The sequence below is a fragment of the Aethalodelphis obliquidens genome, unplaced genomic scaffold (assembly GCF_003676395.1).
Source record: "Aethalodelphis obliquidens isolate GAN/ISIS:26980383/991018 unplaced genomic scaffold, ASM367639v1 scaffold36, whole genome shotgun sequence".
Taxonomy (NCBI): Eukaryota; Metazoa; Chordata; class Mammalia; order Artiodactyla; family Delphinidae; genus Aethalodelphis; species Aethalodelphis obliquidens.
Window position 1 is genome coordinate 15,699,128 of NW_020837980.1, and position 26,760 is coordinate 15,725,887.

Sequence of the window (26,760 nt, forward strand, 5' to 3'; positions counted from 1 at the left end):
ATCACAAATCTAAACTCAGTTGATTCATTTTATTAAAAGGTTGGTTAAAAAAAAAAAAAGGCTTTCTGAATACCACCTGAACTTAAAAGGATAAAGTAAAACAAACATTGCAGGTCTACAATTACCCCATTTTTATAAAATCTTTCCTATCTATCTGCATATACACATTCAGAGGTACACTCATGTGTGTTAATGTTCACTCAATTTTAACAGAATTTTTTGGGGGGTAGTGGGATTTTGAGTGATTTTTCTGATATCTTTCTGCTATTTCTTTTTTTTTTTTTGCGTTACACGGGCCTCTCACTGCTGCAGCCTCTCCCGTTGCGGAGCACAGGCTCGACGCGCAGGCCCAGCGGCCATGGTTCACGGGCCCAGCTGCTCCGCAGCATGTGGGATCTTCCCGGACTGGGGCACGAACCCGCGTCCCCTGCATCGGCAGGCGGACTCTCAACCACTGCGCCACCAGCGAAGCCCTCTGCTATTTCTGAATTGCTTTTTTTTTTTTCTCTTTTAACCAGCAAGTATCATTTAAATAAGTCATTATTCTGAAAGTTTTTTTTAAAAGGCAGGTCAAGTACCCCTTTCCAGTCTAGGAGGAAGAAAGGTATATACAACCCTACCAAAGCACATAAAAATTTCAAAAATCCAGTACAAGTAACTGAATTTCAAAATCAGGAAACAATTTATGTTCACTACAGAATCTTTAACCGGGTTGTCTTTCAATATAGTTATGATGTAGAAAAACTTTCTGGCAATTTCCATTTATAAAAGTCAAACCTATCAATGCTTCCCAAGAAACAAACACAGTTTTGTTTTAGAGGCATTTTATTTAGACAACTAAAAACAATTAGATGTTCAGAAGCAGTGTACAATGAAAGAGAAATCAAACCAGTTACTTTATCATGTATTCCCCCTCTTCTTTATAACTAAAGCAAAAAAAAATGGCTTTCTGCTTTAAGGGAAAAGTCAGAAAAATAGGCCAATATATTTTCCCTCTTCATAATAACATAAACAGCTACAAGAAATCTACCTGTAATAAGAGAAATTGGATGTTGGTTTGCACATATTCATGAAGAAGACAACAGACTATCGTACTACAAGAGTATCACTCCATCCGCCTTCAGCTGATACTCTTGTGTTTTCACTTACAGGTATCACCAAGTTGGTTAGTTCCAGCACTGGAGCTCATTCATATTCCTCATTATTTACTGCTCATGTTTGCCTTAAGCAGAGAGTAACTCTGGAGGCTGATGCTTTTCTCTGTTTGTTTTAGTCCATAAGTTGTGTACATCTGCCTGATGCTCAGGCCTTAACCTCAGGAGTTGAACTATAGATGGAATCTGAATTCTCTGAAGCAATTTCTTCTAGCTCCTCTTCTGCTGTCTCTGGAAAACTGATCTTCGGCTTTGCCAGCTCACCACTATCTTCTTCTATGAAAATAAAAGCAATGATGATTATGTGAATTATAATATCACTAGCAATTTCTAGCATTTAACAAGCAAGAAGAGTACGCCGAGACTATGCCAAGCGATGAGCTACAAAACATAAGAGGAACAGCTTTCTTAATAATTGTGGTTCTAAGAAAGTATGTCTTTTAGATTCATACTTTTAAATCCATACTACAACTACTCTGGGATCATTAACTAAGTATTTTTATTAAAAAACATGTCTACTTTACTAGTAAGAATCACTAAGTAGTATTATTCAGAGATTAAATATATTTACTTATAAGTTCTTTATACTGTCCTCTAGCAAATTTTGAATTAGGAGTATTCCATTCACCAAATGATCTAGGGTAAAAGTTTAGGAACAGAATATATTGTACAACAAAAAAATTTAAACAAAAGAACACAGTGGATGATTTATTAGTCAGGGGCTTCTCCTTGTTGTAACCATATTATATACTTTAAAATCTATAAAGACAGAAATACTGAAAAAATTAACAGTGCAAAATGATACAAAATCATGAATAAAAATTCTTACCAGGAAGCACACATTTCCAAAGGCCGTATGTTTTTCCTACCACAGTCTGCCATAGTCGCAATGTTCCATCTTCAGAACCACTAGCATAGAGTTCTCCATCAGGACTAAACCTCACACAGTGAATAGGACCAAAGTGTCCTTTGTAGGATTCTGAAAAAGAAGAGAAGGGCTTTTAGATAATTTAATACTTAAACATGACATTTGAGTATTGATACACTAGAGAAAATATTGTCTACATTATTGGGAAGATGTGAAATTCATGAGGGCAAAGTCAAAGAACTATACCTAATTAAAAATAAAGTGATTCTCATCACAAACTGGTTCATCATGTCTACCATATCTCTGTAAGATTACTCCTTTGCAATCCTAGCACACACTATGGTTTCAGACTGTCTCTAAAAAAAGAAAATACAAAAAACTGAGGCGTCATGTCCCAATAAAAATAAAGAAAGGGAGTAAATGAAAACCCCTCTAAAATCTACAGAAAGCAGATCTAAAGTCTGTGAATTCAATCCCCATTTCCAAATCCCAAACTCACTGTCTGTTTAACTAGGGAACCAATTCTTATTATGACTATAGAGAGCCACCAGATGGAGCTCTTTTACACACTCTGCCTCTTCATTTCCCAGCCATCTACCTAGAGTGCACTAGTCGTTCTGTCACAAAGAACGTGAAGATACAGGATCAATGCTGATCCTATATGGAGTTTAAAGAGAAAATGTACAGATTAGTAGTGGTGGTGTTCTGGTTAAGGCACATCCTTAGTTATGAACTTTTCTCATTTACTTTCTAATGCCTTATCACCTTATCAGTTTTCAAAGCTGTTTACTAGACAAGTGATCCTGTTCTGTCTCCATGTCTATTCAACTCAAGGACACTCACACACTAGCTTCCCCCAGAGAATATCATGATCATGTTACCATGAGTGTAAAAAATTATCATGAGAATAGAAAGAATATGAGATTTTGGAATAAGAATGTCTGGGTCCAAGGTTCAGTATTCACTAACTGTGACCTCAGATACCAGGCAAATAATTTACTTCTCTTTTTCAGAGCATAAAACATGTGGCCAAAACATTCTAAAACTTTGAAAAGTGACATTAAATAAAAACAATGGAAAAGAATCTCTTATTTCAACGTCACTTATAGGGACTTCCCTGGTGGCGCAGTGGTTAAGAATCCGCCTAGCAATGCAGGGGACAGGGGTTCAATCCCTGGTCCGGGAGATCACACAGGCTGTGGAGCAACTAAGCCTGTGCACCACAACTACTGAGCCTGCACTCTAGAGCCATGAGCCACAACTACTGAGCTCAAGTGCCACAACTACTGAAGCCTGCGTGCCCTAGAGCCCACACGCTGCAACTACTGAGCCCGTGCTCCGCAACAAGAAAAGCCACTGCAATGAGAAGGCCGCATACCACAAAGAAGAGTAGCCCCTGCTCACCGCAACTAGAGAAAGCCCATACACAGCAACGAAGACCCAATGCAGCCAAAAATAAATAAAATTTTAAAAGTCACTTACATTCAAGCAATAAAGGATGAACCATAAACAATTAAAAATAGATTCTATTTAGTCTATTCACCAAGGTTTGATTTACCCAACCCAAATCCATCAGTTTTCCCAAAGAAACAAAACATAAAATTGTCTTTTATTCTTTGTGTATAATTCTAACAAGTTTAAGTTCATTGGGCGGTAAAGCAAGACAGCTAAAAGCAAAGTAGCAGCTAAAAAACTGGCTGAGGTGTTAATCACTGAAACCTAACATTTCATCAAGGTAACTACATTTTAAGAAAAAGAGGACAACTCACCTAATTCTTCTCCACTATTATAATCATACTTATAAAGTTTAAAATCTTCACCCCCTGCAACAAGAAATTCTTTCTCAGGATGAAGAGATGCAGAATTGATGGTTGCAGGAGCTTCAAAAGACTTAATTGGGTCCAAACTAGAAAAAAAATTTAGATAATATTTATAAATTTTTATTAGTTAATAAATAAGGAAACAATTCTACATTTAAACTGTTCCTAAACTCTGAAACTCAAGGAATAATCCAATATTCATTTAGTCAAACACAGTGATGTTAAAAAAAAAAAACCCTCTAGGTGTGCAAAAAAGGGAACTCTCCTACACTGTTGGTGGGAATGTAACTTGGTGCAGTCACTATGGAAAACAGTGTGGAGATTCCTTAAAAAACTAAAAATACAGTTGCCATATGATCCAGCAATCTCACTCCTGGGCATATATCCAGACAAAACTATAATTCAGAAAGCTACATGCACCCCTATGTTCATAGCAGCACTACTCACAATAGCCAAGACATGGAAACAACCTAAATGCCCATCGACAGATGAATGGATAAAGAAGATGTGGTACATATATACAGTGGAATACTACTCAGCCATACAAAAGAATGAAATGATGCTATTTGCAGCTACATGGATGGACCTAGAGATTATCATACTAAGTAAGTGAGAAAGAGAAAGACAAATACCATATGATATCACTTACATATGGAATCTACAATATGACACAAATGAAATTACGAAACAGAAACAGACTCACAGACACAACACAGACTGGTGGCTGTGGGTCGGGGAGGAAGGGATGGAGTGGGAGTCTGGGATTAGCAGATGCAAATTATTATATAGAGAATAGATAGCAACAAGGTCCTACTGTAGAGCACAGGGGACTACATTCAATATTCTGTGATAAACCATCATGGAAAAGAATATAAAGAAAGAATGTATGTATATGTATAACTGAATCACTTTGCTATACAGCAGAAATTAACGCAACCTTGTAAATCAACTACACTTCAATTTAAAAAAAAAGAGTAAAAACACCTTTAAAAACCCCTCTAAATAATATTAGCAAAAAAATAAAAAATTCAGAAGGATACTATGCCCAAGTGAAGTTCATCTGCAAAATACAAAGATACTTCCACAGAGGGATATCCACACTTTGTGCAGTGAATGCCTTCCTGAAAATGACTGGGCTGGCTAATTAAAACAGTATGGCTAATATACTGGGATTTTTGCTTTGAAAAAAATTTAATTCTGCATTGTCTGATTTTTCTAGGACAAGCATGTATTATCTTTGTAAATAGAAAAGTTTTTACAGTAAGTAATTAATATAAAGGATTATTTGTATATTATTTTCAACTGCTGAGAATTTATAAGTTTCTGCAACAGGAAAAACCTTTAATACTGTGAAATACAGAACTGCTAAAAATGGATCAGTTTTTAACTATCAGGCTATAAAACAATAACTAAATCCGAGACTACAGCTACATAACAAAAATCAATGCATAACAGTAGCATCACCTGAATATCAATGAGTTTGGACATCGGCTCTTTTCCAGTCTAACCCTAAAAATCCTGAAAGGTTTCCAACACACAACGTTAGAGTATTTCAGCTCCGAAATGTTGCCATCCTATTCCCACATCACACACTACAAAGCATGAAAATTAAGGCTGACTTACGCAGGATCACTGAATAGCAACTTTCTGACTTAAATGTTAGACTATATTAACAGGCCAGCAAACCTCCACCACCAACATTTCAGGCAACGTTCTACAGCAGGGCTGCACGCTGCCCAAATCCAGAAGCAATGAACGTAGTTGTATCATTTAATGGTTCTGAGCAATAACATCATTATTATCAATAACTTTACTATTATTATCAATTCACTGAGTGTGTATGAACTCTTTTACATTCTTAATTGCTCATGTCCATTATGACTGCCTTCTCTTTCCTTCTGCCATTCAGTGAAGCTTAGCTCTGCAGATGGCCCTTTAGAGGAAAGGTTAGGACTGCTGGTCAGAGTATAATGTGGTATATTCCTTATGGAAATCAAGTAAGTGGCATGTTTACTAAGAACTTTAAACACATTGCCACCCCTTTGTTTTGTTTGTTTCAAACTAGTTTATTTAGGGGTTCCATTTTCACTCCTCAATAGATTTTATGTATCTCTCACATGCTTCTTCACCCATTAGTTCATCTAATTCTGAAGGGTTTACTCAGTGTCGTCTTGATTTTCGCAACAAGATTTATTGACAAGTCCTGGCTTTTCTGCAAGGGCTTCATTAATTTCACTTACTTCTCCTGATAGAGGAGAACAGAGTTCACTAGCAGTTTTCACACTTTCCAAAGCACCAAACTCATCTTGTTTGTTCAACTTTGTTCCAACTTCAGGCAGACAACACTAAACAACATCTCCCAAAGCTTCCTGTGAAAAACTGCTGATCTCCACTGTTCCAACACCATTTTCTGCTGTCATGTTTCTCTGTGAATCTACCCACTGGAGAGCAGATTGCACAGCGTGTGGAAGGCACCCACCCAGGGCCGTGGCAGGCAGGGTGGGTCAGGTGACAAAGCAGCACGCAGGCTGCAGACTGCTCCAGCCATGACATTCCTAACCTTTGAACTGATGATTCTACTTACAGGATTCTCTTGTAAAGAAACATTCAAGAGATGTACCACGAATCTCACTGCAGTGTTAAAACAGGGGAACTGATACATGATTTAGTATAACCTATGATGCAAAACACCTAGTAAAACTGTTTGCAAAGAATTTTAATGGCTAAGAGTATTTTAGAATAAAAAAAATAGGGCTTCCCTGGTGGCGCAGTGGTTAAGAGTCCACCTGCTGATGCAGGGGACACGGGTTCATGCCCTGGTCCAGGAAGATCTCACATGCCACGGAGCGTCTGGGCCCATGAGCCATGGCCGCTGAGCCTGTGCTCCGCAACGGGAGAGGCCACAACAGTGAGAGGCCCGCGTACAGCAAAAAATATAAAAAATAAAAGTTATATTCATTAGGGTACTAGTAACTAAAGAAAAAAACCCATAGTAATACACACACACACACACACACACACACACACGAAGAAAAAAGACTAGCAAAAAATATAGCTATCACGAACCTTCTGGCTGTAGGACTGGAGGTTTTTAAAAATTATATTTTCTAAATTGTCAACATCAGCATTTAATACATTTACAGTCACAAAAATTAAGTCTGTTTTTTAAAAAATCATTAGGTCTATACCATACTTGGAAGCAGAAAAAAAAATCACTAATTTCTCTGAAATTTTAAAGTGAAATAAATAGCAGAATCAAGATCACAGAGGTTTTATAGAGTAATGAACAATATAAACTACAGCACCAGTCTAGTGATCCTTTTAAGAAAAATACTGATTAAAAATTGGTGAATTTTACCAATAAATGTCCTAAATATCTGGAAATTAATTTGATTAATTCCTCTGATTAAAGTATACCAAATTCTTAAAAAACTCATTATTATTGGGTATGGAAACACTTCCTTCCACATACATAATATAGGCCAAAATTTGCCTTTAAAAGAGTTAAATACCTTAGCATATGCCTTCCAATTTTTAAGTACCTTAAACTGCCCCTGTATTACCAGAAAAGAAAATGAAGGTATTTCTTAGACATACCTTACTGCACTATGAAAAGCAATAGATCGTCCATAAGTTATTACCAATATCTCTCCCTCAGGAATATATTCCATACTGCTAACAGACATATTAAAATTTAGAGATTTCACTTCTGTCATAGTAGCATGATCCCAAAGGCTGAAGAAAAAAAAGAGAAAGAGGACAGTAAGGAGGTATTTACTCATTTAAGAAAAACGCTTACAGCTTAAATTACATCTGCAGGTTAACCAATGAAATAACCACAATTGTAAAACAACCTCTACTCCAACTCATAAATTACAGATGATACTGAGAAATTTTGGGATCCTATAAAACATCAAATTATTTGGTAGCTTGTCGATGAAATCAAAACTAATACTTTAAATATACTTCCCAAATGATTCAGGAAAACTGTGCTATTAAGACACTCCTAATCTAATCAATTTCAGCATTGCTCTAAATAATGGTTCTTACACTTGATTTTTGTGAGTCTGATAGTTATCTTTCCACAGAAAAATACATTAGGTGTCAGCTCACAAAACTGTGTACAGAATTTCAGGGGTTTACTGACACCCTGTGGCCAGCCTGCCCACTGACCCGGGTTAAGAGCATCTGCGTATAAAGGTGTCAGTAGTCTTAATTGTCTTGTGAATTCTGCTCTATGTTTATAACAGTAAATGGATAGCTTCAGAAAAATGTGACTCCTGTGCAGCCAAAGTTGTAATGTTCAGACACGAGTCTTCCTACATAGTAGTTATAAAAAACTTTCAAATATAAGCTCTAAGGTCAAATATTTTTCAAACTTTAAATTATTAAAGAAAAATTACTTACCGAACAGTTTTATCATCAGCTGAAAGGATCTGTTTATCCTCACTGCACCACAGAGCCTTTTTAATACCAGAGGTATGACCACTGATTTCCTTAGGGTCTTAAGATAGAACAATTTAAAATACATTTGTTAATATTTGATTTTTAAAACTAAGCAATATTTGAACTATGTAAAAAGAAAAGAAATACTATGTTTTAAATTAGACTGCAACTTTTCAAAGCCCACCACAATTCAAACTTGATGTTTACCTAGGATACATTTAGTTTTCCCATACTGAAACAAAAATTTATCTGTGTGATAAGGAACCCAAGAACTATACATGTAGATGGGACTGAATACACCACTCCCTCCAGCTTACTTTTCTGCTTTTGAAAGCACTGTCGTACTTCAGTGAAATAAAAGAATAACTAAGGTGGCATAATTTAATAAGAATATGGACCCAGGAACAAGACAGCCTGAGCTAATTCTAGTGCTAACACTAATGCTAGGACCCTCTTCCAAGCCACTATTGGCAGAGAAGAGCATCAAAAAGGTGGGAACCGGTCTCTGTTCGAGACTTTCCAAAGACTTAAAAAACAAAAACAAAACCACTTGTTATCTCTGGGCAAAAGGAGAAGTTGGAGGCAATAACATTCAACACAACTTTGACTTTGGGCAAGTCACAACCTTTTGAAGACAACATTTCTTCACTTGGAAACTGGATTAACAATAGTTACTATACCCTAGATTTGAGTATAAGAATCAAATGAGAATATACATTCAAAGTTTCTTTTTTTGCCTTTTAAAAAAAAATACAGAGTTACTAGAGGTATTTCACATTAAATTCCCCCAAGCGACAATATCTCTATTCCCAAAGTTCTGTGTGTGGGAATTTGGAGGCTGGCCAGTGGTGGATATGTCCAAAGAGACAACACTACACCAGTACTATGATCCCAACTTACTCTTTGGCTGCATGATGTTTGAGTGGATAGCAAGAGCTGAATGCAAAACACAGACACTGCTACCAAGACACAGATGAAAACCATGCACACGTTACAGCAGCCATCATCTAAAGTTTCTAATCGGGTTTCTGACAGACAGTAAAAGCTCAGTTAATTGCTCTTCTTTCCAATGCAAGACAGTGGAAGGGCCACTTTCAAAAGGCAGCTTTGAGAAAGGTAAAAGACGACGGAGGTTGTCTACCTGAGCCCTGAACTATCTTGCTGAGTCAGACAGATACACTGATTCAGTGAGGTCAGAGTAGTTTGCTATGTTTTGGCATAAAGTTATTAGACAGAATGAAGAGAAAAATTACCAGGTGCCAAAGGACAATAATTCACAAAGGTAGTTTGTTTCCTCACCTTAGAAGTACTTTTAGAAAAGATATTTCAAGAACAACTGTTTAATTTCCAATGTAGCTTTGACTTTCTTACAAACTTCAAAAATTTATTGACTTATGAATAAACAGTAGTACCCAAGATACAAAATTTAAGACCCTAACTAATATATAATAAATGAAACAAAATTCTTTTTGTCATATTTTGGTAGCTTTTAAAATACATAGTATGTGACTAGAAAAGCACTGAAATACTACAAAATAGAGGTGAATATCTGACTAGGGAAGAAAAGGTATATCTTACAACTTCTCTGCAATGAGAGAATTCATAAAGGAAATGATAGGTTTTACCACCCAATTTTTAAAAATGTGCATACCATAAACCTTACTGACAAAATTTAAAAGCAAATGACTACTGAGAATACAATAAAGAAACTTTAAAATGAGTAATAAAAAGATGTACAGGTGCTTGGTTCACAGAAGAAGTACATTAAAATGGTATTCAACAGTATTTTAATCTCATGAATAATTTTTCAAGTGCACATTAATAAGACAATCATTTCTCTTCTATTAAATTGGCAAAGATAAAGCTAGTTATCAGTGTTTGCTAGAACAGGTTAGCTATAGATACATTTTTATACTTCACTGGAGGGCCCTTTGGTAGTATCTATCAATGGCTTCCAAGCATACCTCTTTTTTGTCCCAACAATTCTATTTCTATGTAGGTATCCTACAGAAACAATTGTGGAAGTATATGCAACTATAAGGGTGTTAAGCACAACACTGCTTATAATCTTTAAAATTTGTAAATAACCAAATAAGCCATAATAGGAGATTGGCTAGTTCACTTACCCACAGAATAGAGAGCCACACAGTCATTAGAAAGAAAGAATAGAATATTTAAAGACATGAAAAAACTATTATTACAGATTTTTAAAATTCTTCTGAATAGCTAATATACCTGTGTGGTTCAAAAGTCTAAGTATGTATACACACTGAGAATTCTTACCCTTCTCACCTTCTACAGATAATAACCACTCCTTCTAACCAAAATGTAGTTAACACTGTTACACACCTTTTTAGACTCAGTATCATAATAAAAATTTACCATGATAATTTTTTAAATTGTAGGAGGGCTATACAAGCACAATGTAGTAAATAAATCAATATTTCAAAAGATATCTGCATTAAAAAAAGAACTGGAAAAACATGAACCAAAAGCTAAAGACGTTATCAGCAATTAATAATACTGGATGATGGACTATATTTTAATTTTTTTCTTTGTGATTATCTTTATTTTCCTAATTTGAGTACTAAATATGAATTCCTTTAATCAGGAAAAGTTACTTAAATTAAAAGAAAACAAAACCACAAATACGTATAAATTACACTTACCTGCTTCAGGTTTGTTCAAGTCATATATGCGTAACAGTTTATCCTGTCCCCCGGTTAACAAGTAATTACTATCCTGAAAACACACATAAGTAAGATCTTACTAGATTAACCATTTTAAAAGCTACATCTCTTTGAAACTTCTTCAACACTAAACAGAATCCAAATAAGGCTCACAGATGTCACAAGGAGATGCATACAGACCAATTACTCCTGAGAAAATACTGCAGAGCATTTATCTTTCTCAAGCCCTGTAAGCTTCCCAGTTCAAATGTCATACCACCTCCACATGGCTTCTCTTAGCGGCCGTGATCCGGCTGCCTACTGAGGAGCACATCTGTGATGATCTCAAATTTATCCTCTCCCTTTTTGAAAGTGGCTGGGAAACATTATTTGGGCTTTTCAGATATTTGTTGCTATTGCTGAAGTATTGATACAGGAGTTCCAGGGTTCTTAAAAGCCTCATAGGATCAACTAAGAAGAAATACTCATTGAGTTGAACAACAAAGGGATCAGGGGACCCATCCTCCACACAGTTGAAATCCACGTATAAGTTATAGTCAGCCCTCTATACATGTGGTTCCTCCCACATGCAGTTCCTCCACATGTGCAGATTCCACAACTGTGGACCATGGGATACTGCAGTATGCAGTATTTATCAGTGAAAAAATCCATGTTAAGTGGACCTAGACAGTTTAAACCTGTGTTATTCAAGAGTCAACTGTAAAGGTGTACAGTTTAATCTACAGTCAAATCAAATATAAGCCAATATACACCAAATATCCCCCCAGAAAACCAAATATACAAACCAATCAAATATAAAACCATTGTCATACCCTATAATAACAGCAATTTAACTTCCTAAAACAAATTACATTTTCTGATACCTGCGTAAAATCCACAGTCTTGACAATGTGTTTATGAGCCAGGGTCATCAATTCATCTCCTGAGACAGCATCCCACACTTTGCTAAAAATAAAAAGTAAAATTAAAAGATAAACATGTGGTAATTTTGATAATTAATTACCAAATAAGTTAGATATTTGAAATGTTATATAACTACATGATAAGGTAAAAACAATATAACAATCTAATTTTGACAATGGAAAATATCAAATTTTAAGTAAACAAGTTTCATGAAGCAATCCATTCTTACTTTCATTTTAGCCTGTAGCCATAATATCCTTTTAGCAAGACTGTAAACATTTTAACCAGTTCAGTTTCACCTTTCCAATATTTTTTCTCTATTCTTTACTCTCGTGTACATGAGAAACAAGAAATGAAAAACAAGAAGTCCTTTAAAAGAATTTTACAGGAGAATGAAAAGCCTTGACAGAAGTTACACGAAATTTTAAAACAAGACAGTAGAGAAGAAAATATTCTCCCCATCTCTTCCTCAAAGTTGACTCTTAAATTCTCAAATCCTAGTCCAATTAACTTCCACACAAAGTAACAGCCTTTGATTATATAATGCTAATGTTGAGAAGATTTTAAATCTCTCAACTGTTATTTTCCCTAACCCAACCCAAAATATGTATGTGATTACACACACATACGTATGTGTGTGTATACGTTGGAGGATAATGATGAAATAATAGTTCATAAAAATACTGTAAGGGGTTCCCCAAATAAAAAAGCTTAAACAGTAAAGAAGAAGAAAAAAAACAATTCCTTTTAGGTCAGAAGAGGTCATTGAAAAATAAACAAGAAAACTTTCCACGCAGGAAAAGAAACTGTTATGAGGAACAAGCTACGCTCCCTAAAGAAAGATTTCCATTTTAATGTAATTGACAGTTATTTTTAGGAAAAAAGTGAACAATGAAATAGTGGAGAAAGAAAAACAGAGAAAAGCAAGGAGTATCTTTTCTTCATTTATTCATTAAACACAATAAATATATCAAGTATGTCACTCTAGACTCAGTACTAGGGCACAAAAGGGAGAAAAAAGATGATCCCAAAGAAAGTTCCTGCCTTAGTAGAGCATTAGCTTTAGCTGAGATGAAAAAAAAAATCCATTAAATAATACATTTAAGAAATATAATTAAATGACAAACACACATGACTATAGAAACACAAAAAACACACCACTAATTACGCCAGAAAGTCCAGAAACTCTAAGCATCAAAACCTGTAGCCTTAAAGAGCACGTAGAAATACGTCAGGGGAAAAAAAAGGGAAAGGCCATTGTAGATAAACATTAATAGCATGTGCAACGGTAAAGAAACATGAACCATCTAACAGGAATAAATGCTGATGATACAATAGAAACCTTGCAAATTATATACTTGAGTCATGAGTAGCTGAGTAAATATGTTCTGAGAGAAACAATGTTAACTATGAGTGGTACTGCTACTAAACTCTCAAATATTAATTTCTCTTTGCACAGGAAACCTGTTCTAATCTCCCCCGTTTTCAATTCAACTCTCTTGGTCCAACCCTACTTCCCCAACCTCATTCTGTATTACTTCTCCTAATCTAGTCACACCAGATTATAGACCACTCCTCAAACAAGCCATGCATTTTCTTCCAGGCTCCTCTGTCTCTGCTCATATTGTTCTATTAAGCATGTGTTTTACATTCTCAGCTATCACAGTTCTACTCACCCTCCGCTGATCACAAATGGTATCTTTTCACTAAACCTTCTATTTATCTCGCCTCCATTAACCATTCCTTTCTGTTTTTTCCACAAAGCTCAGCTTATACTGATTACTGTGTTTAACTTTGCTTTGCTTTTACTTTTGTTTACATATGCTTACTCTTAATCACAGGGAAATCAGTGATAAGAGTTCACAAAGATTAGACTGCTGCAATAACAGAAGGTGTCAAAAGTGAAGAAAACATCAAATGTACCTGAAACCTCTATCCTGTTTATATGATGCCACCTCAAAGGAACTCTGGGCAATGTCTTTAGAAATACTAATTTCAAGTATATTCAATCATCTTCCCCAAACTCCTTAAAATCTTAATATGCTGCTTAGACCATGTCCATTCACTGGTGAGGAGGAAGGCACTGGAGTGACTGGAGGAGTATCATCCAGAAGCCCCAGGCATCTAGTTGTTCTCCTCCTATTTAGAAACACTAGTAAAATGAGTTCGGCACTCTCGACAGAGCATGTTCTAGTCACTTGTACTAGATCTACTTAAGCACCCTCTGGACAGAGCACAGGCATCTTCTTTACTTTTGGCACTCTCCAGATGAAGACAGTAGAGGGACTGAGAAGAGGATCAGGAGATGTAGTGCTAACATTAGCTCTATGAATTAAAAGACATAAAGAGGATGGTGTTTCAGGGACAGTGTACACATCAGCTGACTTGACTGCCCGAATTACCTCAAGTTAACATTCTAAACTGACACACGGCCCGGCTCTGCTGAATATATTTTCTCCACAAGAAATAGGAACAAAATTATCCTTTAGATAAACATGAAATTAATGAATTTTCTGAGAAACCTAAGAATGAGGGAACAAAAACAATCACCCCAAAATAATTTATACCAACTACGATTAATCAGGTAAGCTGGGGAGCTCTTTAGTTGGGTCAAGTTCCATAACAGCAGACCCCATACAAGTCATTAAAAGAGAAGAATATAAACAAAGAATGCACATACTCCCACACCTCACAGACAGACACAGAGCAATTGAAGGGTAAGACTCAGCGTCCATTAACCGAGTACCTACTATGTAACAGACACTATGCTAGACTCCAGCCATGTAAGTGGAGAAAGATCTCTCTGATTTGCACAAAAATCAGACTTACACTCATTTCACAGATGTGAAAACCAAAGTTTAAGAAGCATCCCATGATCAAACTGAAAATACACAGCATGGCTAGCGCATAAACTCAGGCCTGGCTAATGTAAACGCTTACATCTTTCTCACTGTATGATGGCACCTGAGAGCCTTAACTGAGGGGGGAAGAACCCAAAACTATTCCCTCTTGTTATTTAAATCTACTCAAACTTCCTTGCATGAAACCGAAAGGTTTCATGGCTTTAGCACAGAAGTTCCAAAATAACACATGATTTTGGTCTAGTAGGGGTGGTAGCTACCAGTGTTACCCTACACATGTAACACTTACATACATAGTTATTAGATTTTAGGCAATATTCTAAATATTAGAAACATATCAACTTATTCAATATTCACAACCAGAGGTAGGCACTATTACTATTCTCATTTTTATAGATGATGAAACTAAAAAAAAAGAGATTAAATAAAGTTCACAAGGTCACAGAGCTATTAAAGGATGGAGCCTGGGTTCAAACACAGACAATATGGCCCCATTAAAATTAATGCTTTGGGGCTTCCCTGGTGGCGCAGTGGTTGAGAGTCCGCCTGCCGATGCAGGGGACACAGGTTCGTACCCGGTCCGGGAACATCCCACATGCCGCGGAGCGGCTGGGCCCGTGAGCCATGGCCGCTGAGCCTGCGCGTCCGGAGCCTGTGCTCCGCAATGGGAGAGGCCACAACAGTGAGAGGCCCGCGTACCGCAAAACAAAAAACAAAAAACAAAAGCTTGTCTCTTTTAATGCTAATGTATATAGTGTCTAAGATCTTGTTACATTTATTACCTAATTATATTTAACTTAAAATACCACTTTATTAACTATTAACTTACCACCAAACTGGGACTTAGTTTCAATAATGACATTTGTAAAATCCACTTACCAAATATCTGAAATCTAGAGCTTTTAATTCCAATTTTCCATCTCTGTTATAAAATCAATGACATTCATTCCCAATGACAATGCTCCTACTGGACTGAGCAAAAAACAAACTTTGGAGGAGTTAAAGGGAAAAAAAAAAAAAAAAGCTGAACTCATGGCAGACACAAATGTCTTAGAAGCAAAACCAAGATCTATAATTCGTCCATTCTTTATCCTTCTACTTTAGAAAAATTCCTTAAGTTATTTATTTGACAAACATAAAGTACTGAACAAACCAGGGATACAAAAAAATATAAAACATGGCCCCTGGCCTCAAAAAGCAATGACACTGAAATCAATAAGTACTGTAAGAGCCAGAAGTTTAACACAGGGAACAGTGTGAGCAAAAAGAAGGAATGGGCACCTTCACCTTCCAACACTCCTCAAGTCTTCCTCGTCTGAGAATCACTTTTACTTCCTATTTTTCACCTCTCATAATTAACAATCAAAGGAGTCTCTGTCACATTATAAGCACACATGCTGACATCTACAGCAACATTTGACCTGAAGCTGTTGACATTACAGGACTGACATAAAACCAAGCAGTTCCTTATTTTACCAGAACTTCATACAATCACAATAGGGCAGCGTGCAAAGCCTTACAATGGTTATTCATGAACATAATAACATCTATTCATTGAAGGCACAGAAAAAAAGTTCATACTGACATTTACAACTTTTCTTACTGCTCTCTCATCGTCTCAAATTTAATCCCACATAAGCATGGGATTATATCTCCCTCTTCTTATTTTAAAAATTTTATTTTTAAAAACTTACATATAGTAAAACTAACTCCAAGATATAGAGGTCTACGAGTTTCATCAAATATATAGTCATGTATCCACCACTCAATCAATCTGCCTTCATTTTTCATAATAAACTTAGTATGTTTAATTTGCTTAATACAAAGGAGCAACAAACACATTTACAATTGCTCCCTAGTGTGAAATTCTGTTAAAAAAAAAAAAAATCAACAAGACCACTTTTACTCTCCAGAGCCTCAAATCTTTTAATAGAGTATTACATGTGCAACAGCCCTTGACATTGCCTTCCTTAGTTTAAGCATTTAAGTGCCTGCTAAATCACAAACACAATTAGGAACTAGAGGTACCAAAGTTATATATGACACATGTTCAGATGGGGAAAGTGGGTCACCGCAAATCACTTTAATAACATATGCAAAGGCCAAAAATCAGAATAGTAAGGTGTATTCTGGCAACAATATTAGTATAACTAGACTGTGGGGCATACGGTGTGCAGTGCCAGATGATGATAATGATGAACTAGGATGAGACCAAATTTTCAAGAGCCAACAAGTGAAATTTAACCTTTAGGCCAGTGGTTAAAGGCTGCACATCAGAATCACCTAGACCTTCAAGGAAAAGAACTGATGTTCGGGACAGCACCCCCAGACCAACTAAATCAGAATTTCTAGATACATGCATCTGAGTATTTTAAAAGCTTCTAATGTACACCCAACATCATGGACCACCGACAAAGCACAGGGAAGACAAGAGATCATGAGATGGAGAACTGACATGACGATATTTGTATCTGTGTTCACGAATACAACTGGCAGCACCAGGGAGGATGAACAGATGGGAAAGGACAAGTATTAGGGACCTAAACTAATATGGCAGTGGCCGAGGCATAACAAACAATGTGGTCAGGAAACATTCTGCTGGTAGAATCAACAAAGAAGATGATAATCTAGATGGAAGGGAAAAATCAAGAATGATTTAGATTTCAGTCTTAAAAAACTTAAAATATGAAGAATAATTGAGTTGGGGAGTTTTAAATATGTCTAACAAAAATGAGACTGAAATTGGGGTCATTAAGCACTAGGAAGTCATAGGAGTTAATGATACCACTCAGCCAGCACATGTGGGGCAGTATTTGGAAGCATGACCATCAACATTCATTATCTGAAGTGTCTGTTAATAATGCAGATTCCTGGGTCCCAATCCAGACATGCAGAATTTAGTCATTTAAGTCTCTGAACATTGTGAGAACTATTTAAGAGAAAGAAGCAGGCAGGATCAGGGTGGAATTTTGGTGAGATCAAACACTATGTGTTTTATATGGCAGGCAGTGAGAATTCTATGAATACTTTGATTGAAGTTTTGATCATTTCAGAACACAATCCACAGACAACTCCAAAGGTGGCCATTTTCGGCGGCACTTACGCTGTGAAATCTGCAGCTGCTGTAGCTGCTTTGGTGGCGTCCTTATTTAGTGTTGCACCCCAAACAGCACCCTTATGACCCAAAAATGTTCCAATCCAGTCTCCTGTATCTCCCTGGCGTAGCATAGGTTTACCATCTAAAAGATATTTAAGAAGACATGTGATTTACAAGTTTAGATTATTTAAAATTTAAGATTCAAACATAAAATGATCATATTGAAAAACAAAGTGGAAAACTGCTTTTGTTGTCTAACTATTCTCACTCACAGGGATCACTAAGGAACGTCCAGAAATAAATTAACTGAAGAACCGAGCTGGACACTCTCTTTGGGAAGCATTTGTAATTCGGTGAGAAGACTACTGATCGGCCTCAAAACAATCTAGATTTGCGTCTTATTTTGGACGAACTTCTTAACAGTAAGTCTCAGCTTCCATTTGAAAAATGAAAAATGGAAATGAAAAATTCCATACAACAAACAGTATCCTATGAGATAACAGGAGTAGCAAGTCTTTGTAAACTAAGGTGTAAAACAAGGCCTGGCCTCGTTTCTGCATTCCCCGAATCCTTGAAAGATTATTTACGGTGTCTGCTGGCCGGGGCGTCTAAGCAAGTGCACAGTTAAGCTTCTCCAGAAATAGCAATAAAGCTAAAATGAGAGACCTTGGTTAGGGGCATTACTTAGCAAAGCCCCTCGGCGTCAGCTGAGGAAACCGTAACACTACTCCTCTCCCCATCAGCCCACCGTGGACCCTAACCTCAAAGGCTGCGAGAGCCGCAGTCCGCTCGGCAAAGGGGAGTGCCGGCCCCCACTCCCTTTCCGCCCAGTCCCAGCCGTCAGGGGCCCGATCAGCGGCCCTGCTCACCTTTGCAAGCGCTTATCAGGAAATAGCCGTAAGGCGTGATGCCACTGAAGGCCAGATCCACCACGGGCCGCGTGTGGCCCGAGCAGGTGAGCGGCGTCTGCCTCATCGCCATGGTGGCTGCGAGCCGTGCGATCCGGCGGGGGAGCGAGGGTCGTCTCGTCTTTTCTCTCCTCCGTGGCACCGCCTCCGCCTCCTCAAGGCCCCCGCCCTGACTCTGGGGTTGGGCCGGGAAACGGGAAAAGGCCAATCCGGTGGCCCCGAGGTCAGAAAGGGGTTAGGGACGGGTCAGGGAGTCTGCGACGGACGACCGACCGCCGTCGAGGGAGGGAAAGGGAGGGAGGGAGGAGAGTAGGGGAGGGGAGAACCGCAGAATCCGCGGCCACGACCCACACCGTCTACACCGGTACAGGCAGGAAGTGACGACACCAAACACGCAGAGCGTACGCCGGAAGTGACGATCCGGCGGGAAGGCGGGTTCGCCAGGTAGAAGAGGCTTAGTGGAGCCAGAAGGACGGCAGCGCGCAGGCGCGAGATCAGCGTTTGTTGAACACGTGACGCTGGACCTCCGCCCGCTACGCACGGCGTCTGGCAGCGCTCTAGGCTCTGGATAAAAGTCCCGGTGAGCAACTTTGAGCGGTCGGTCGCGGCCTTGCTGTTCTCGGGCGCAGTTCGGGGCGGGGGGGGCGAAAGCGGGTCCTTCTCCGCTCAGACCCTGAACCTGGCGGCCCATGTGGATTACGCACCGAGCAGTCCAACCAGTTGGACTCTGCTTAGTATCAGAACATTTAAGCTGAACAACCAGAGTTGTTCCCAGCGGCGCCCCAAACCTGCAAACACTAAGAACTTTTTTTTCAATCTTTATTAACAATTATATAGGCAGCTCCTCCGGGATTGTCTACAAGGCCTTTAAGAAAAGTACTTTCCCCAGCCACCCCTAATGCTGTGTAACATTCCTCCATTGCTAGTGTTTTAGAAGTGTTAAGTAACTTTCAAGACAGTTAAATTCAAATTACTTTTTGTTTTGAGGACTTCGGAGGACTCTAGAGCAGTGGTCCTCAAATTTTTGGATGAAATACCCATATCAATAAAACTTGAGTCCGCACTCCAAGTCTATGGATAACAATTTGTAAATTACGTTCATGTTAGTGCATAGACAAAAATAGAAATACTAGAAGAATCTAAAAACTAAATATAAATAGAAACGCTGGTATTATCTTCCTGCAGTCTGCCCAGTTTGGATATCGCTGCGTTGTGTGGCATCCAGAACAGTTGATGGAGTGCTCATACAAAAGCTGTACTGAGCAGGAAAGGTCCTTTCTCTGGGCAAGTTGTTTCTTTCCTTTGATGTTGGTTAGAAAGTCAATCGAAAACATCAGAGATTTTTGTGGCCTATTCACTGCTTTATCCCCCAGACCATAATGTCTTGGCATATAACACATATTCAATCCGCACAAAAGTCTCTCAGTGTTTCCTTCTGCATCATCTTTTGGTGATAAACATGTATCTTCATTGAAGATTCAAGTCTAATTACTTGAAGGAACACTTGAAGTACTTCCCCATTTTATTTCCTTAGCATTTTGTTCATTCATCTATAGTAGAGCACTTACTGTATATGTTTTCCATTATCTTTTGTTCTCTCTGTGCCAACCTCACCCTGTGGTCCAGCCCACACACACACACTCCATTCACATTTAAATTATGAGCTCCTTAATGGGAAAGGTTATGTCTTTGTCATCTTTGTACTCTTATTACCAGAAGAGTGAATGACATTTAGTGAATGCTCAACAAATGATTATTAAATAAATAGATGCATTACTGATGGAGGTAAATAAAGACACAAGTTAGAGCTAGTCAGTAAAATATTAATATATGTCCATTTGTTGCTTGTTGTGTGTAGGTAAGTTTTACAACTGAAAACTTCTTTGTCTCTAAAGAATGTATAGTTCCTACTCATTTGGATTCTGAGTTTTAAGAGTATTATTATCATGATCAATCGTGTGGGGTTCAAAGTCAGTTTAACATTAAAAGATTACTTCAATTAATATGATTAACCACATTAAAAGACTAAAAAAGAAAAATGATATCAATATGTATTTCATTGTATTGTATAAAAAATTTTAGACAGAATTTAATATGCATTCATTCATGATAAAAACTTAGATACCAGAACTAGAAGGGCCCTCCTTAACTTGATAGAATATTTAAAGAAGCAGCACACATAATGATGAAACACTTAATCACTCTCTATTAGGTCAGGTACAAAATAAGAATGATTACCACTATCGCTCCAATACAGCATTGAACTAGATGCTTAGGTAACCCAATAAGGCATAAACGTTGCAAAGAAAATTACAAATCTGTGATTATTTAAAGATTACTTATGGAGATTACATATAAAGAAAAAAAATATATATATATATATATTTTTTTTTCCGTACACGGGCCTGTCACTGTTGTGGCCTCTCCCATTGCGGAGCACAGGCTCCGGATGCACAGGCTCAGCGGCCATGGCTCACGGGCCTAGCCGCTCCGCGGCATGTGGGATCTTCTCGGACCAGGGCACGAACCCATGTCCCCTGCATCGGCAGGTGGACTCTGAACCACTGCGCCACCAGGGAAGCCCTACGTGGCATATTTTTAAATTACATTTTATGTTGTTGCTATGAGCTTTTTTTTTTAAATTTATATTCCACATTTAAGAGAAATCATACAGTGTCTTTCTCCATCTGACTTATTTCATCTAGCGTAATACCCTCAAGGTCCACTTATGTTATCACAAATGGCAGGATTTCATTCTTTTTTATGGCTGAACAATTTTCCATTATATATATATATATATATATATATTTGGCACATTTTCTTTATCCATGCATCCATCAATGGACACTTAGGTTGTTTCCATATGTTGGTTACTTGTAAATAATGCTAAAATAAACATGGGAGGACAGATATCTCTTTGAAATACTGATTTTATTTCCTTTGGATATATACTCAGAAGTGGGACTGCTGGATGATATGGTAGTTCTGTTTTTAATTTTTTGAGGAACCTCCGTATTGTTTTCCATAGTAACTGCACCAATTTACATTTCCGACAACAGTGCATGTGGGTTCCCCTTTCTCCACACCTACACCAACACTTGTTATCTCTTCTTTTTGATAGTAGCCATTCTAACAGGTATAAAGTGATATCTCCTTGTGGTTTTGATTTGCATTTCCTTGATGATTCGTGATGTTGAGTACCTTTTCATGTACCTGTGGGACATTGTATGTCTTTGTTGGAAAAATGTCTATTCAGTTCCTCTGCACATTTTAAAATTAGATTGTTTGAGTTTTTGCTATTGAGGTGTATGGGTTCTTCATATATTTTGGTATTAACTCCTTATCAGATATATGGTTTGCAAATATTTTCTCCCGTTCATTTTGTTATCTTTTACTGTGCAGAAGCTTTTTAGTTTATGATTTTAGAATGAAATCCACTGCTTGTAGGGTATGAAATCTCAAATTATATTCCAAGTGAAGAGAAGGGAGACAGTTAATATGGATAATTTTGATATTGCTCCTACCTTAGTGTTTTGGACAAAAGATCAGCTGTGGTGGGTTTTTTTTTTAATAACATCTTTATTGGAGTATAATTGCTTTACAATGTTGTGTTTCTGTTGTACAATAAAGTGAATCAGCTGTATGTATACATATATCCCCATACCCCCTCCCTCTCGCGTCTTCCTCCCACCCTCCCTATCCCACCCCCTGTGGTGGTTTTGTGGATGGAGACAGAGATAGAAAGTGATGGAGATAGAGATAGAGTTAGAGACAGTTTGATGGGATAAAAAAGATCCCCTTCCTCCACCATCACTTACACTTTTCTGAGAGGAAATATTACATTGTCAGAAAGAATCCATTTGAGGCTGGTATTTTCCCTAAGTGATTCATACAGAGCAATTCCTAACTAAAGCGATGGTTCTAGTAACATGGACATGCTCAGGAAAAAGCCAGAAGGTCCATATCTAGGAATTCAAAGGTTATTTTTTCCCAAAAAAGTAGAGTCAAAGTCACATCAATATGAAGATTATACCTTCCTCATATAATGCTAGCTTGTGTTGTCTTGGGAAGAAAACTCATGGAAGTGAGTTGCCTTTGTTCTTTTTTTTTTTTTTTTTTTTGCCACACCATGTGGCATGTGGAATTTCCCTGACCAGGGATCGAACCTGTGCCCCCTGCAGTGGAAGCCTGGAGTCTTAACCACTGGACCACCAGGGAAGTCCCCTTTGTTCTTTTATAAATCAAGTGGAAAATGGTAAGAGTGCCCCACTGATGAAGAGACCAATCTGGAATCAGAGCACTCACCATCTTTGCCCCACAAAACCAGAGCCCTCAGGGCCACTGGCAAACTCCTCTGTCCCTCTGGGAAACCTCAGGCCCAGGAAAACCCCATCACCTTGTGAACAAAGCCTGTGTGTTTAACCACACACAAGAACGTGGCTCCTTTCTCAAGTGGCAAGAAGTTGAATTTCCCTGAGAAAATGGGTGGAGACCCTTGATGGTGGAGGCTTGAGCAAGGTCTGCAGGAAGAGGGTTAGAGTTTGGGGAGATAGAGTTCAGAAACAAAGGACAACAATCTGAAGCCCTGAGGCTTTCCCTCTTCCTCTCTCCCTTGTGTGGTACAAGAGAAAGAATTAGGTAAAGCCACAACTTCTAGGTTTTTATACTTTCTACTGATTGGAAATGCTTATTTAACTCTTCTATAAAAAGAGCTGCTGAAACGGCCATTGTAGCTCAGTGTTTATTTAGTCTAGAATATAGAGTGGTGGCCCTTAGAATGAGGGTCAGGCCAAAGTAGGGCTGAGGGTGCACTTTTTTACCCAACGTGGCCCTCTAGGGTCAAGTCAGGAGATAGATACTACACAAGTTATTTGAGTAGAAAGAGCTTAATATTAGGAATAGTCATATAGATATAAAGGTGATAACAACTAAATGAGTAAAAAGAGAACTCTAAGGAGTCGTGTAAATAGCAACTTCTGGAAGCATGTACCATCCCTAGGCCTGAAGGAGCAAAGGGAACAAAGAGAAAAACTTAGAAATTTAGAGAGGGGTCCCTGGGGTGCTGAAACCCAGACCTCTGAGGAGGAGACACCGGATTGTTGGCCGCTGGTGTCTGTGCGGGGGTGGGGTAGGGATGAGGCTGGTTCTACAAGTGCTGAAAAAATTGCAAATTGGAGTCAGTGGTGGCTACAGATAAGGCATGATGTCTACAGGGGTGAAAAATGTGTGGCCTAAGCGATTTTCAGTAGAACCCCTGTCAGACAGGGAGCCACCAAAAAGGCAAACCGGCAAGAGCAAATCCCTCTTCTTTCCCAGTGTTGCAGTTTTCCTCTCATGCCCCTGCTGGAAGAACCTAGTGGAGGAAAGATGTGATTTGTAATCTGGGTCCCAAGGTCACCAAAGGAGAGAATTAAAGGGTGGGGTGGAGCTGAGAGACATTATCTGGCCCAACAGGCAAACAAAATATATCTAAGTGTGTTTGTGTCATTGGTGATGAATCTAAAGGGAAATTGTAGCTGCTGCTTTTATTTTTTTAAATAAATTTATTAATTTTATTTATTTACTTTTGGCTGTGTTGGGTCTTCATTGCTGCTCATGGACTTTCTCTAGCTGCGGTGAACTGGGGCTACTCTTTGTTGAGTTACGCAGGCTTCTTATTGCGGTGGCTTCTCTTGTTGCAGAACACAGGCTTTAGGCACGTGGGCTTCAGTAGTTGCAGCATATGGGCTCAGTAGTTGTGGCTCACGGGCTCTAGAGAGCAGGCTCAGTAGTTGTAGTGCAAGGGCTTAGTTGCTCCGCGGCATGTGGGATCTTCCTGAACCAGGGCTCGAACCCGTGTCCCCTGCATTGGCAGGCGGATTCTCAACCACTGCGCCACCAGGGAAGTCCCTGTAGCTGCTTCTTAAAACACTTTCTGATTCCCCCACACATGTCCAATCAGCTGTATTTCCTACTGACACCATCTGCCAAGATACCATTAGAGAATAATCTTTAATTCTTTTGTTTTTCATACTTTGTGTTCAATTAATTATCAACTCGCGTCAATTCTACCGCTTACGCAACTTCTCCACACCTCTACTGTCACTAACCTAGTTTAGGCACACATAATTTTTCACATGACCTAATTAATGCAACTCCCTTCTTAGTGGTATTTTCTGTCTCTGGTTTCATCTCTCTTTAGTCTAGTGATTCTCACCCCAAGCTGTATAATAATACCATCTGGGAAACTATTTAAAAGATCTCATTCCCAAGGATCTTGATTTAATTGGTTTGGACTGGAGTTGGGGATCAGTATTTTTTTTTTTTTTTTTTTTTTGCGGTACGCGGACCTCTCACCGCCGCGGCCTCTCCCGTCGCGGAGCACAGGCTCCAGAGGCGCAGGCCCAGCGGCCATGGCTCACGGGCTCAGCCGCTCCATGGCATGTGGGATCCTCCCGGGCTGGGGCACGAATCCGTGTCCCCTGCATCGGCAGGTGGACTCTCAACCACTGTGCCACCAGGGAAGCCCCAGGGATCAGTATTTTTAAAGCTCCCTAGGTAGTTCTAAAGTGCAGCCAGGGCTTCCCTGGTGTCGCAGTGGTTAAGAATCTGCCTGCCAATGCAGGGGACACGGGTTCGAGCCCTGGTCCGGGAAGATCCCACATGCCACGGAGCAATGAAGCCCGTGCACCACAGCTACTGAGCCTGCGCTTTAGAGGCCGCGAGCCACAACTACTGAGCCCGCGAGCCTAGAGTCCTTGCTCCACAATGAGAAGCCACTGCACAGAAACAAAGACCCAACACAGCCAAAAATAAATAAGTAAAATAAATAAATTAAAAAAAAATAAAGTACAGCAAGCTTTGGAGAACCATTATTTCAGTCTGCTCTCCATATTAGTATCAAATTACTTTTTTTTATTATTGTGTGCTATCCATATCCAATAACATCAGTCCATTACCCCAAATTCCTCAATAGTTATCCCTATCAACAGACAACATATCCAACTGGCATACCCATGGTTCTTCTTGATCCAGTTTCCACATACCTCTCCAACTCCTGTTCATTCTTCTCACTGAACTTAAACGTCTAACTTCACTTTCCAACAGTATTGAGCCACTCGCAGTTTCCTAAACGTAAGATACTCTCTCACTTATCCATGCAATGCATAGTTTATTCCCTCCAGGAAAGGAACCTCCCCGAACAATAGCAAGTTTTAATCGCATGGTTGAAAACACGTAGTGTAACTTTAATGTTTTAAAGCACCCTTCAAACATTACTTTCTGAGATGTCAGTTATATGAACATTTGTGAATGCATAGAAAATGAGTTGAAAGAAATTCATTAAAATGTTAGCTGTGTTGTCTCTAAGCAGCAGGGTTATAGATTTTACTTTCTTCTCTGTACCTTTCTGTAGTTTAGAAATTTTCTACAATGGCATGTGTTACACTTTTAAACAGAAAAAAAGTAATAGAATGTATTGGCAAAATCATTTACGTGTTTTAAAACACTGTATATATCAAAATATCTGAATCTACTTGATTCTGAATTAAGAAAGAAGTGTTTGGTTAATAAAATAGTATAATGAGGAATGCTAACATTTGCTTAAAGGGTTTTAACCCTGCCCCCCACTTCCTACACAAAAATGTATTTTTCCTTTGTCCACTAGATGGTGCACTCTTCCCATGTATTGCCCCATTTATAATGCTGAAGAAACTGAAGGGATTGTGCCTGGTTTACATAAATATTTTTGTTTTTAAACTGACACATTATAATATATTGTTTATATTTATAAGATATTTGAATACACACTAAGAAAATTGTGGTTTTTAATTATCTAAAATTTACATCAATTTCCTTATAAACACCTCACATTTATTTGTATTGTCCCAACCAATTCTGCTCCGATTAGCCCCATCTCACTACTTAAAAGGTGGCAGAAATTCCCTTCACCCTTGAATTCCTTTTGCTTTTCTTCTTGATTTACACCTTTAGGCTTGCAGATGATACCCAGAGGAATTACTCATCTAGCTGGTA

General features: G+C 38.4%; 1 protein-coding gene, 1 non-coding gene and 1 pseudogene across 4 annotated transcripts; all 3 read right to left on the bottom strand.

Annotated features, from left to right (window-relative positions):
• Nucleotides 1-807: 807 nt before the first annotated feature.
• STRAP (serine/threonine kinase receptor associated protein) lies at nt 808-19,161 on the bottom strand. Of its 3 annotated transcripts, none has more exons than XM_027129514.1 (9): nt 18,709-19,161; nt 17,846-17,981; nt 11,842-11,923; nt 10,958-11,030; nt 8,250-8,346; nt 7,440-7,577; nt 3,792-3,928; nt 1,984-2,133; nt 808-1,430 (listed from the first exon to the last, which is right to left on the bottom strand). In XM_027129514.1, exons 1-9 carry the CDS (start codon nt 18,818-18,820, stop codon nt 1,303-1,305), a joined length of 1,053 nt encoding a protein of 350 aa, XP_026985315.1. In that variant the 5' UTR covers nt 18,821-19,161; the 3' UTR covers nt 808-1,302. The 3 variants fall into 3 exon arrangements, with proteins under 3 accessions (XP_026985315.1, XP_026985316.1, XP_026985317.1); XM_027129515.1 differs by having other exon boundaries at nt 808-1,427; nt 18,709-19,115; XM_027129516.1 differs by lacking the exon at nt 7,440-7,577 and having other exon boundaries at nt 18,709-19,113.
• On the bottom strand, nt 4,732-6,670 carry LOC113632393 (glycine cleavage system H protein, mitochondrial-like; annotated as a pseudogene).
• Nucleotides 9,106-9,286, bottom strand: LOC113632453 (small nucleolar RNA SNORA23). Its single transcript, XR_003437822.1, has one exon. It is a non-coding gene; the product is annotated as a small nucleolar RNA SNORA23 (small nucleolar RNA).
• Nucleotides 19,162-26,760: the final 7,599 nt, after the last annotated feature.